General features: G+C 38.7%; 1 protein-coding gene across 1 annotated transcript in view; it reads left to right on the top strand.

Annotated features, from left to right (window-relative positions):
- LOC122811661 (unconventional myosin-Ib-like) overlaps positions 1 to 12,727 on the top strand; it is a 1,027,360-nt gene that overhangs the window by 874,829 nt on the left and 139,804 nt on the right. The window contains exon 24 of the mRNA XM_044083653.1: positions 5,259 to 5,393. Within this exon, the coding sequence (XP_043939588.1) occupies positions 5,259 to 5,393 (135 nt within the window). The remainder of the gene's footprint in view (positions 1 to 5,258; positions 5,394 to 12,727) is intronic.

Genomic DNA, 12,727 nt, shown 5'->3' with positions numbered 1-12,727 from the left:
ATGCCAGGCATAGATCTCCACTCAAAAGTCTGTAAGAGACAGAATACAGGGATAGGGCCTTGAGGTGGTCTGTATAGGACATTTTACTTACACCTTGTATTCTTTTAGTGAGGGACTTCTGTGGACATTCCAATTGTTGGATAAGGCTGGTTAGGTACATACCAAAGGGGGACTGTACTAAATGATAGGTCTGATGAATGCCAAATACAGTGGATCACTGACTTTCTTGGATTTAGATGCCATACTTTTGTTTATAAGTTGTACAACATAGAATGATTTCCTCACCACTGTAGACACATGATGATCAAAGGCTAGATTGCTATCGATTTACCTTTATAACGTTGAATCACATTTGTGCGAGTATTCATATATTCGCATTGAAAAAATGAAATTGAAAACAGCGACAGTTGTTAATGTTTGAAAAGCAGCAAATTGAACAGCCGATTAGCTGATTTTCGAACATAAATGTCGACAAAAAAATTAGATAAAGTGTAATGCAGGGGGGCAAGCCCCCCTGCACCCCCCACACCACCCTACTTTATTATTCTAACTCTGAGATTGCACTACAGCAGGGAAAGAAACCATTTCCAACTCCCCACTATAGTGCAATCTGCTCCAGAATGTCGAATGTGCAATGAGCGAATCTCACTGTGCATTTGCTCATTGCACATTCTAACCTTTTTCCGTTCGACGTTTGCAAACCTTGCAAACTGTCTTCCGACTAATTGTTGGTCGCCCATGTGCAATACGCACATATAAAGGTAAACCTTACTATCTATGTGTGTCCTTAAGTCCCTGACTACTGGGTCAACTCGAAAGGGTGTGTTGTCAATATGTTAGTTACCAGGGATGTATGATTTCCCAAAGGATATTATTATGCATTTCTTGGCATTTAGTTTTAGTCCATGGCTCTGACACCAGTTGTTTGTCTGTGTCAACCCCTCTGGAGAACATTTGTGTCAGTGTGATATTCATTGACAGCTCCTAATTTGTAATCATCTGCAAATTTAGTCAGCCAGAGACCACTGACATTGGGCTTGACTTCTGAGAAGTAAATTCCAAAAAGGAGCAGTCCAAGAACTGAGCCATGAGGGACTCCACTTGTGACTGGCCTCTTTGTAGAGTTATACAATTCTAACTTCCTGGGTCCTATCTGTGAGCCAGTTGGCTATCCACCAGGTGACATACGGGTTTGTACCTAACCTCTTCATTTTGTCAACAATTCTTGAGTGGGGTATTGTGTCATATGCCTTGCCCAGGTCAAGGTAGGTAGTATGAACAATTTTGCCTGCATCCATTCCTTTGGTGACCTTCTCAAAGAAGAACCAGGTTGAGTATGCATGATCTGCCCTTGACAAAAACAAACTGGGTTGGGTCCAGTGTCTGGAGGTTTACTATATCTCTATTAATATCGATGATAATTATTTTCATGGATTTATATGACTAGTGAGACTTATGGGTCTGTAGTTTCCAGGGCTGTAGATGGCCCACCTTTGTGCAGAGGGATGACTGTTGCCATTCTCCATTCATGAGGCATGAAGCCTTTTTGGATGCTACAGTTAAACAGTAATTCCAAAGGTCCTGATAGGTCATGTTTCATGCTATTTAGAAGGTATCCTGGGATATTGTCTGGGCCCATTGATGCAGTGTTCATGGTCTTAGAGAGAGCATTAAGGACCTGTTCCCTTGTGATAGTAGGGGGAGTTATATTTGATGATATTTCCTGAGGGAAGATTGAGGGAGGAAGAGAAAGAGAGGTAAAGTTGGAGATGAATTTATCAGCCAGGAGCTTTGCTATATCTTCTGGCTCAGTATAGGTAGCTCCATTTACAATGAGCTCTGCACACAGTTGTGTATTGCCTTTGAGGTTGTGGACATAGCTAAAGAATGCTTTGTGGTTGTCCTTGGCCTGGGATGCCAAACTTACCTCAGATTTGGCTTTGGTAGACTTTATGTGTCCTCTGAGTTGTTTGTTTAGTTTGATGAGAGTGCTTTTATCCTGTTGGGTGCTGCACCTCCTAATTTTTGCCATGATTTTCTTCCTTCTATTATACAGCCTATTGATTTTGTGATTCCATCAGGGTGGCTTGTTTTTTTTTTAGTTATTTCTGTACTTCTTCATAGTGGGTGCAGCTGCCTGTATGCAGCTATTAACATGCCTATACAGGAATTTTGTGAACAGTTCTGCATAGGCAGCAGTGTTCTTAGGGTTTATGGGGGCTTGAAATTTTGCCAGGTTCACACTTAATAGCAGGAGGTTAGCCTTAGAATAGGTCCTGAATATTCCAAGTTTAGCTGGGGGTCCAGGTTTTATTTTTAATTCTAAGGAAACCATTTTGTGGTCTGACCTTACCAGGGAAGGCATTACAGTATGGGGTATACAGCACTCCAATATTAGTGAGGACCAAATCCAGTATGCTTGCACCCCTGGTTGGTGTATTGACTATCTGGTCCAGTGAGTTTGTAATCACAAAATCCAGGAATCTCTGTGTATGTATGTTTGGTGTTCTATAGGATTCCCAATTAATAGTGGGGTAATTAAAGTCACCCATAAACATGGTATTGGGTTAGATGGTTAGTGTTTCTAATAAGTTTAAATACATGGTATGGGTTTCCTGGGCCATAAAGGGGGACCTATAGCTTACAAAGAAGTGGTATTGGATTTTGCCTATGGTGATTTGAAATGCTCAAGTGCATTGTCCTTTTTGGCCAGCCTTGAGGTATATTTATTTTTTATGTAAATAGAAACACCGCCACCTTTAGTCCCTGCCTGGTCTAAATGTGTGGAAGGCATTATTACCTTGCACTGTTGGTGTGCTCTCTGTGGCTTTAAACAATGTGTCTCAGTGACTTCACAGACATCAGCATTCTCTAGGGAGAGCTAGAGAGAGATCTAAGGAGTGGAATTTTTTGTATAGATTCCTAACATTGAGCAGTAATACCTTTAGATTTTCTTGGTTTTGATTTGCTGTGTTGGATGTACTTTCAGTTTGGCATTGCCTAAAAAAGGCACTATGGGAAAAGACAATGTTTTAGCTCATATTCGAAAGCCTAGAGGGAAGAGGTGCAGATCATCCCTGGCAAAGCAGCACAGTGTGTTGACCATCTCCTTGCATGCTGACAAATATTGCACCCCCTTAGAATGACACCAGAAACTAAGCCAGCTATTAAAGTCAGTCATCTTTTGTTTGTATTGTGGCATCATCCTTGGATAAGGTAAAATGGTGTTCAATGTTAGGCTCATAGCAGCCTGACATACATATTCTGAGAGCTCCATGATGTCTCTTTTCATGTAGTCTAGGAAGGAATTTCTCAGGTCATTTTCTTCCATGTGGACTATGACTGAGTCATATTGGTAATTGTGGTCTAGTGACCTGAGTGCATGTGTAATGTGACTGATCCTAGTCCATTATAAGCCACTGACCGTGACTTTCTCCTTACTCAGCCTGGTGAGAGGGACATCAGTGTATCTCACTTTGTGGTTTAAGAAGGTTACATTTATGTGCCTCAACATATGTGGGTCAATATGTCTGCTTTGAATTGTGTGTGATGGGTGCAGCATGTGTACTACAGACAACCTTATTGACATTAGGAATACTTACATGTGAGAGCTTTGCCTCTAGTGAAATTGTGTAAATACATCTCTCACATACGATATCAGTTTGTTTGAGAATTAACTGGCTGTCAGTAAACATGAGGCAATTTCTGCATTGCTTCAGGCTGCCCAAATCCACCAGGCTGGAGACAGTAGGAAAGTTTGTATCCATGGCAACAGACCATTTCTATTGATTAGATAGTTGGACTGAGGATATCAATCACTGTCAGGAGTATCTGGTTTGCAACTATGGAGACAGTGCTTGTCACTGGAAACTAATTGTTCTGTCTGGAACTAGGTACTGGAGAAATTTCAGTTATGTTTTTACAGGAAAAATGTCACTCAAGGTGTCTTCGTCTGTACAGAGCACTGCCAAACACTTGGGGGGAAACTAATATGTAGACCCTGAAAATTTAAGGATGAAGTATTTAGGCAGAAATTCTGAAGTTAGAAACAAATCAAGCAGTACTTACTGAAAACAAAGAATTAGCTTGTCAAGAATGATGAAAAGAGGGCAGCTGCATGAAAGGCTACTGTCTGGCTACTACTAATGCTGGTCTCACCACAGCTCCACTCTGTTGGGATACAATAGTACTTTGTTTCTTCTCTCACCAGAAGCAAAATGTTAGCACCAAACCCAAGATGAGAAGCAGGCCACAGCCTGTTTGGTGATCCACAGTCTTTTCTCAGAAGATGCAAGGGTCTGTAGGCATGTAGCCTTTTCCTGGTAGATGCCTTGAATAGCAACCAGAACAATCAGGAATGTTAAGCACAGACACTCACTCTCCATCTAGAAACAGTCAAGAGTCAATGCACTTTGCTTCTTCTCTCACCAGGACCAGAATATGAGCACAGATTCCAAGCTGTCACCTATAAAGTGGGTATTAGGCTTTCTGGAATGAATGGGCTAGCTGGGACCATATCATGATGGTTGTAGGTTATAGAGGCAAAAGTGATAAAAAAATGGAAGTAGCATCTGCAAATGACCACATCTATTAAATATCTTGTGTCAAACACTATTACTCAAACAACAGACAATGGTGTCAACCAATGCTCAGCTTTACTATTGTATATAAATCTCAGGCTGTAGTACCTTGGGGATCTTACATACAGTTTGGTGGATTCTCAACCAATATATTACTGCAAGAGTTTAAAGTCAAGATATATTGATACACGTATTTTGGAAGAGACAAGCTTTGTTGCAACTTTATCAGTTAATGTGTATTTTGCAAACTACTAGCTTGGAAGTCAGTAAAACTTCAAATGTAGGAAATAACACAAGTGCAAAAAGGATATTTTCCCCACATTTGTTTTCTCCAGGTTTTTTATTTTTTACTAGTATTTTTAATGTTAATGTTGTCCAGTACCCCAAACTGGTGTGGAATTTGATAGTGCCCACCTCTGATGTACAACACTGTCATCAGCAATGCCTGCACTCCAAGAATGCTTCACAAGCATAACTGAAATTATTTTCGATGTAACTGTATAATGTGCACTCCCTTTATCATTGTCCATACTTGTCTGCATCCCTCTAGTGCACAACAAGCACAGACACACACAAAAAAACACATCTTACATTTAAGGGGTGAGGTAGCATAAAAATGTCTCTATTAAATACAGCATCTATTCTGATATTCTTGTTTTCATAACTGTTATCTTGTAGTTACAGGCATATTTTAAAGGTCTAAAGAAATCACTTCCATCCATGTCACCCTCTGACAAATCATGGCCACCAGTTCATTACAAGTACCTGACTGGAATGCACCAAGAACTGAGGAAGATATTCTATGCATGGAAGGTTAGTGATCTTGTGATTTATATATACATATATATAATATATGTGTGTGTGTGTGTGTGTGTGTGTGTGTGTGTGTGTGTGTGTGTGTGTGTGTGTGTGTGTGTGTGTTTGTGTGTGTGTTTGTGTGTAGCCCTAGCCACAAAGTGGTATGCATTTGTTCCAGCAGCAGCAGCAGCAGCAGCAGCAGTTTTTTAAACATTTTAAACCAATCTACAAATGAGAATCAAGTTTACATAATGAGATAAAACTTGGCACCCTTTCTGCTTCCCTTTCTGTCTAGTCCTACCCTTCGTGGGTGGGATTCTAAATCTCTAGTCAAACAATCCATTTTTATAGACACTTCAAACCATCAGGCTAGGAGCATATTCAGTATGATCTAATCCCTCTCACAAAGAATGTTCTTGCAAGGAAATGGGTGCACATACCCCTTTATCTTGAAAGGGGAAAAAGCATGCATCTTCATTTACCTGGTTCTCAATTCCATGGTGTGTTTGCATGCCAAGTAAAATTCCAGTCATCCAATCATATTAAATGCCCCATTACAATATTTTAAATATCCCATCTAGTTATTTTAAACAACATATATTTAAATATGTTTGTTTTAAATAACAATCCTGATCTCTACTTAACCTGTATGTACCAACAGGTTAAGTCAATAGTTAAGATCTGTAAATAACTAATTGCTATCCTTATATTCATAGGTCTGTTTAGGTAACCTCATTGGCTTGACTGCACCATATTCCATTCTGCTAAACATGGACAAAATGGAACATAAATAACTACCTGTAGTGAAGGATCATGGGGTATATGCAAATGACCCATGAAGGACATACCAGAGTTTCAGCTGCATGGCGTCTGAATGTCCATAACTGTTTAATTTCAGTTTTTAAGTCATTATGGGTATGTTCAGACCATTAAAGACAAACTCCACCAGCAATAGATATTCATGCTTTGGCCTGAACGTACCCATAAAGACTTTAAAAATTAAAAAGTCATGGGCATACACACTCCATGTAGCTGAAACAGTGGTATGTCCTTAAGGGGTCATTTACATATATCCCATGGACCTTCTTTACAGAAGTTTTAAGATTTTACACAATGAAGACTTTAGCTTGGCTGCATCTTTCTCGCAATGGTTTGTCAATCTGAATTTTTTTACCTTTTGATATGATTTCTTTAAAGTAGTTACACATGCCTCTAGCTCTTCCTTAGTTTGATTTAATGATATATAAAACAAAACTACCTTCTAGTTGTTTGTCCCTATAGTGAACATTTCATGAACTTTATTAAGCTCTCGTTTGGGTGATTGTGTAAGTACTGTGCCACATATATTGAGACTCTGCACCACCAGTTCTACTTCTTGTGAAATGGTGATGCCCCTTGAAATGTGGAATTTCTAAAGGCTAATTTGATCCACTGCACCATTTTTCAGTAATTAAAAAAAGTCACACTTTGCATCAGTAAATTCTTACTTCAAAATATATAAATTTGATGTTTAAACTTCTTGCATTAGACAAAGAAAATATTAAGACTGGGTGCCACATGTAACAGCCTGTTAACTGACTTCATTTTGTCATTTAAAAAAGAATGAAACATTCTTGTCAGCTTGGAGACAAATAGCATGAATTTATAGTGGTTTTATCCAAAATATCTACTATTACTGAGTAATATATTGTGCCAGTTTTTTTAATACTCCTGTTTCCTCTCTCAACCAAGACGACATATCAAGTTACAAAATAGAATTCTTATATAACAGAGTCATTCCTCCACCTTTGCCTCACACTGGTTCAGGATCTCATATATGCTCCTCTTCCTGTACCTTTGATTCGTTTTGGGAGATCTGAAGGTAAGGCAGCACAGTGCAGATTCTCTTCTGACTGCCTCATGGCTACCCATTTTGTCGCAAGCAGTATTCAAATCTCTGTGCAGAATACCACAGACTCTGATGTCTTATCAGGGGAATCAGTTTCTTCCTCCCAATCTTCTGCCTCTCAGATTAATAACTTGAATGATTACCAAGACGGCTAATGTGGCTTCCTGTTTTATAGGTAGTTCACTTATTATGAAAGAGGCAAAAAAATTACTATGATGTATCTTAAATTAGAAAGTGAAACAAATTTTCAGTGTAGATAGGAAGAGAAAATATGGATCAACTTTTAACTGTTATTCCTTCTATTCTAGAGTATTTATATTCTTTGTATGTATAACCCCTAATCACTTCCCTAAAGATATATGTGGTGACACTGCCGGGATAGGTTTGCTTTGGCCAGCTCTATTAGCTTTCACAGTGCAAGTAAAGCATTGTCTTAGTTTACATGTAATACCCCCAAGGGAAGTTACTACACTTCCTGGAGTGAGTCCCCAAAGTAGGGGGAAACAGGAAGATCAGGAAACATCTGAAGAAGAAATATGGACATGGGAAAGAAAAAGAGATTTAATATGGTGTAATAGTTATGCAAAAGAGAAAGAAAAACTAACCAATACAAAAAGAGCAGCACCAAAGATATTTGAAGAGACATACAGACAAAGAAACCCGGACATGGAAAACTTTACAATACAAAAAATAAGAACACAAAGAGGAAAAGTAGAAAAGGAGATTAGTAATGGAGAAGTTAAAGAAATAGAAAGTTAAAGAAATAGAAACTGAGGTTATGGAGTACCTGCAAAGTGAAGGATTTATTGTAGAAAATCTAATTCAGAAAGCACCACAACATGATAGTGTAATGGATATCCAAATTAAGGGGAAACCAGTGGAACAGAAAGCCACTGGTCAGGTGCCATATGAAGATAATTTGGAGCCTTCCACAGGAAGTCAGTATAAACATTCACTTGAAGTTAGACAACAAGGGAAGGAACAGGAAACTGTGGAAACTCTTATGCAGTCAATGTTGAGGAGTGATAGGCCAGTGAGTTCCTATATGATAGAGCAATGGATGGCACAGGATGAAATTGATGAGACTGTGTCACAGGAAGATGCTATAGAACCTTCTGTAGAATGTCTGCAGGAATTGGAAAACAAGGGATGTAGCCTCAGTTTGGAAGAAAATGAGCTAGTAGAAGAATTGCTTTATTTAATAGACATGGACAGCTATATCGAGATCAATGAAAGAAATAGACTGCAGAAGGTTAATAAAACCCAAAAAGTCAGAAGTCTGATAAAACAAATGAACACAGTAATTAGGACTGTTCAGAGATCTATGCGATATAACAGAAGTAAACAGGACAAGATAGCTGTCCCAAAAAAATAACTATTACAACTACATCTCTCAAAGTCTCATCTGATATGGTACATCACTTGTTATCTGTTTTTATTTTAAAAAAGGAGGGTTTCTTAAACAACTGAGAAACAGTAATGATTTATTCAGAATGTTCAAAGAGTCGAATAATTCTTCACAAACAAAGGTAGGTCAAGATGGGTTACTATTTACATTATATATAAGCCAAACAAAGCAACATATAATACAAACATAGAAGTTTCTGTTCCCCTACTTGAACTCAATGAATACTTATCTTGTTCATTTTTCATTGATTTTACTTATAATAATTTAAGTAATGAATTAACTAATTCAAAAAGGTACCATTCATCAGAGCTCAGACTCAAATGTAACAAATTAACATCATACATAATAGCAGTAACAGTAGAGTGTTTTGAAAAAAATGCTGTCATGGAAACTAATGCCTTCTTCAGTTAAAGTATGATTTAGAAATGTCATGTATATCCTGGTTAAATAATTGTAGCAAGCTGTTAGTACAAATGTCATCATTATTCTGTCTAAATATAGTTAATATCAATTATGGCAGGTATCACAGCTATGAGTGATGTTTGATCAATCCTGTTATGGTGTTAGTGGATGCAGCTGTGTCTGGCAACTAGTACAAATGTCATTATTATTCTTTCTAAACATAGTTAATATCAATTATAGTGGAATTAATACCAAGTTATTTCTGTGTCTATAGTTACGCTATCTAGTCAGGACACCCAGCAGCCTTACCCCCTGTCCCATTAACAAGCTAGTCTTGTAAAAGCAACCTGGGAAACTTTCCTCCCAAATATCCCGTACATGCTATCCCCTCTTCCTACCTCCTTCTGTAATCCACTTTTTGCCTACTAGAAGGCACCATAATCTTAGTTACTATACTGCATCATAATATTCCTCTCCCTACTGTTTGAACCCAATTCTACCTCTTCCTGATTTCTGTAGGATTTCCCATCTTATGGCCCTACTCCTTCAAACTACTATTCATACCGTAGAACACAATTAACCCCCTCTTACACCGCCTCTACTTACACTTACTTACCTTTGTAAATAACTTACTTCAGATTGTTTTCTGACAGTCTTCCTTCAATTGTGTCAACGAGCTCCGTTCGCCCTATGGGCTCACTCTGCTCCCCTACCCTGCCTCCAAATCTCACCTGCCCCCACTGATCCCAAACTTATACTGCCTTAACCACACCCCCAGCTTAACCTCCAATCATACTTCAACCCTCCCCCTCCATCACAACCTATCACACCCCACATTTTTCTTTACATAAAACACAGTTGACAACTACCTCAACTTAACTCCCCTTCTACTTACTCCACCATTTCCCATCTTTCACCTTACCTTCCACAATGCATACCTCACTCATATCAACATATTTAAAACATCTTCTCTTATTCTCACTTCTTCCTCTCCTTATTATACCATACTTTCTAACCTGTTATGAACACCTGAACCTTATTAAATCTCACACTCTTTCTAAGCATACAAAATATCTTCCCAGTCTAAACCCCAACACTTTGTTAACATAACATCTACTCCCAGCTACCTACTACCAAAATTTCATAGGAATGTCCATATAACTTACTTCTTTCAAAAAGACAGAATCTCACTATACATATTCCATAAACCCTTAAATCTAATTAAAAGATTGCCACTCTCCCTTCTAGATGGTGACATTCACCCCAACCCAGGTCTAAATAACACTGCAGCTATTGACCCACTTTGTAGCTCACACATTCTCACCAAACCACCTAACTATGTCACTTTAGCTCATCTTAACATCCGTAGTACTAACAATAAAATTGCCCACCTCCATGCTCTGTTAGACACACACTCATTTGACATCCTTTGTCTGTCAGAAACTTGGCTAAAACCTACAACCTATGACAGTGAGATTATCCCCCCCTGGTTATAATGTCTTGAGACTTGACCATAAAGCTAAAAAGGGTGGTGGGATAGCCATCCTCTACAAAACAGGGATGCAAATTACAGCTTTCAGGACAAACCTCCCATTGTAAGCAATGCAGAAATACTAGTCTCCAAACTCCAGCTTAATACCCACAAAGACATCTACATAATTTGTATCTAACTTCCCCTAGGTAATAATGTGAATACCCACAAGGAAATCCTTAGCTGGCTCACCATTAATTTCCCTCAAGAAACCATAGTCCTTGGAGACATGAATATTGACTGGAAGACATGTTCCTCAGAACACCCTTCCACCCACCTAAACCTTCATGGTTTTACCCAAACCATTCACTCTCCCACCAGAACTAATAAACCTTCCAACAAAGAAAGCATACTAGATTGGATTCTGATAAATAGTCACCACCAAACATATAAAGTAGGAACCCTTCCTGATGATGTAAGCGATCATGCACTAACTTACTTAATCAGACACAAAACTGATACCTCCAACCTAACAACTTACAGAATAGTTAGAACAAATAAAAACTTTAACCCTGACTCTTTCCAAGCTGAACTCAGAGCTTGCAACTGGGAACCACTAAAACACCTTTCTCTAGATGATGCTGTAAAATACTTCAATGAAAAATTCTTATCCATTCTTGATTCACATGCCCCTTTACGATCTATCAGAAAAAGCTCTAAACCTGCCCCTTTGCTGTCAAAAGATACTAGGCAAAAAATTATACTTAAAAACAAACTCTGGGCCAGATTTCAGACTACTAGAGACCCATAGATCAACTTCTGCCTGTTCAATACCTAAAAATAGCAGCTAAAGCAGTAGCCTATCCCATTTTCATCCTGATTAATAGAACCATTCTCGAAGGTTACATCCCATCATTATGGAAAATATCCCCACATTATTCCCTTTCACAAAGGTGGAAACTCTACTGAACTCTCAAATTATTGACCCATAGCCTTACTCTCCCCCCTGGCCAAAATCATGGAAAGATGCATACACAAACAACTCCTCAATCACTTAATAAATAACAATCTACTGGCTAACTGTCAACATGGTTTCAGACCATTCCATAGCACCACCTCTGCCCTCCTATCCTTCTCTGACTGCTTTAATAAAAATCATAATAACAATATTCTTACCTCGGCCCTATTTTTAAACCTATCTAAAGCTTTCGACATGGTTAACCACCAGCAATTGATACATTTACTAAAATCCCTTGCACTACACACAAGCTCAGTAAAATGGTTCCAATCCTATCTTCACAACAGGCAACAGACAGTGCGTTGGCACAATAGCTTATCCAACCACCTCCCTATTACCCTTGGTGCCCCTCAAGGCTCCATCCTGGGCCCTCTCCTTTTTTCTATCTTAATTAATGACCTTCATACTAATATTCCCCAAGCCACCTGCATACAATATGGAGATGATTCTACTTTAATTTGCTCAGCCTCATCTTCCTCTGAACTGTTCTCCCTCACCCAGCAGATATTCCAGACTGTTGAGACATGGTTCTTAAAACAATACCTAATCCTAAACCCCAAAAAAACAAAACTCTTACTGTTCTCTCCCACCCAAAAATCCACTCCTCTACACTTCGCAGTAAAATTAAACAATGGCATGATTATATTACCTGATCCAACAACCAGACTGCTTGGAGTTGAGATAGACAATAACCTTAACTTTGATACTCACATTAACAACACTATAAAACTAGTCAACAAAAAACTGGGCTCCCTCTACAGAATTAAACCCTTCCTTACTCCTCTTGCCAGAACTACCATTGCCCATACCCATCTTATCTCCACTCTCCTCTATGCCTCCCCTGTTTACACCAATCTGTCCAAAAGTAACTACAGAAGACTTGCAGTTGCATACAGTAATATTGCCAGATTTGCCTCTGGCTCTATATTTAGAACCCACCACTGTCTAAACCTAAAACACTTAGGATGGCTTAAACTGCAGAATTTGATTATCTTTCATCAACTTACAATAGTCCACAAAATCCTGTACAAACCCTCTAAAACTCCCATACTCACTACCCTTATTACCCCTTACAATAATCTTAAAAGTTTACGCTCTTCAAATAAACTACTCATATCATCCACTAAATCCAACAATATGGCTGGTAATTCCTTGGTCTCTA

The sequence above is a fragment of the Protopterus annectens genome, chromosome 9.part0 (genome assembly GCF_019279795.1).
Source record: "Protopterus annectens isolate FY-2018-M chromosome 9.part0, PAN1.0, whole genome shotgun sequence".
In the NCBI taxonomy this organism is placed as follows: domain Eukaryota; kingdom Metazoa; phylum Chordata; order Ceratodontiformes; family Protopteridae; genus Protopterus; species Protopterus annectens.
The sequence above is the reverse complement of the archived record's forward strand: the minus strand, read 5'-3'. Positions and strand labels throughout refer to the sequence as shown.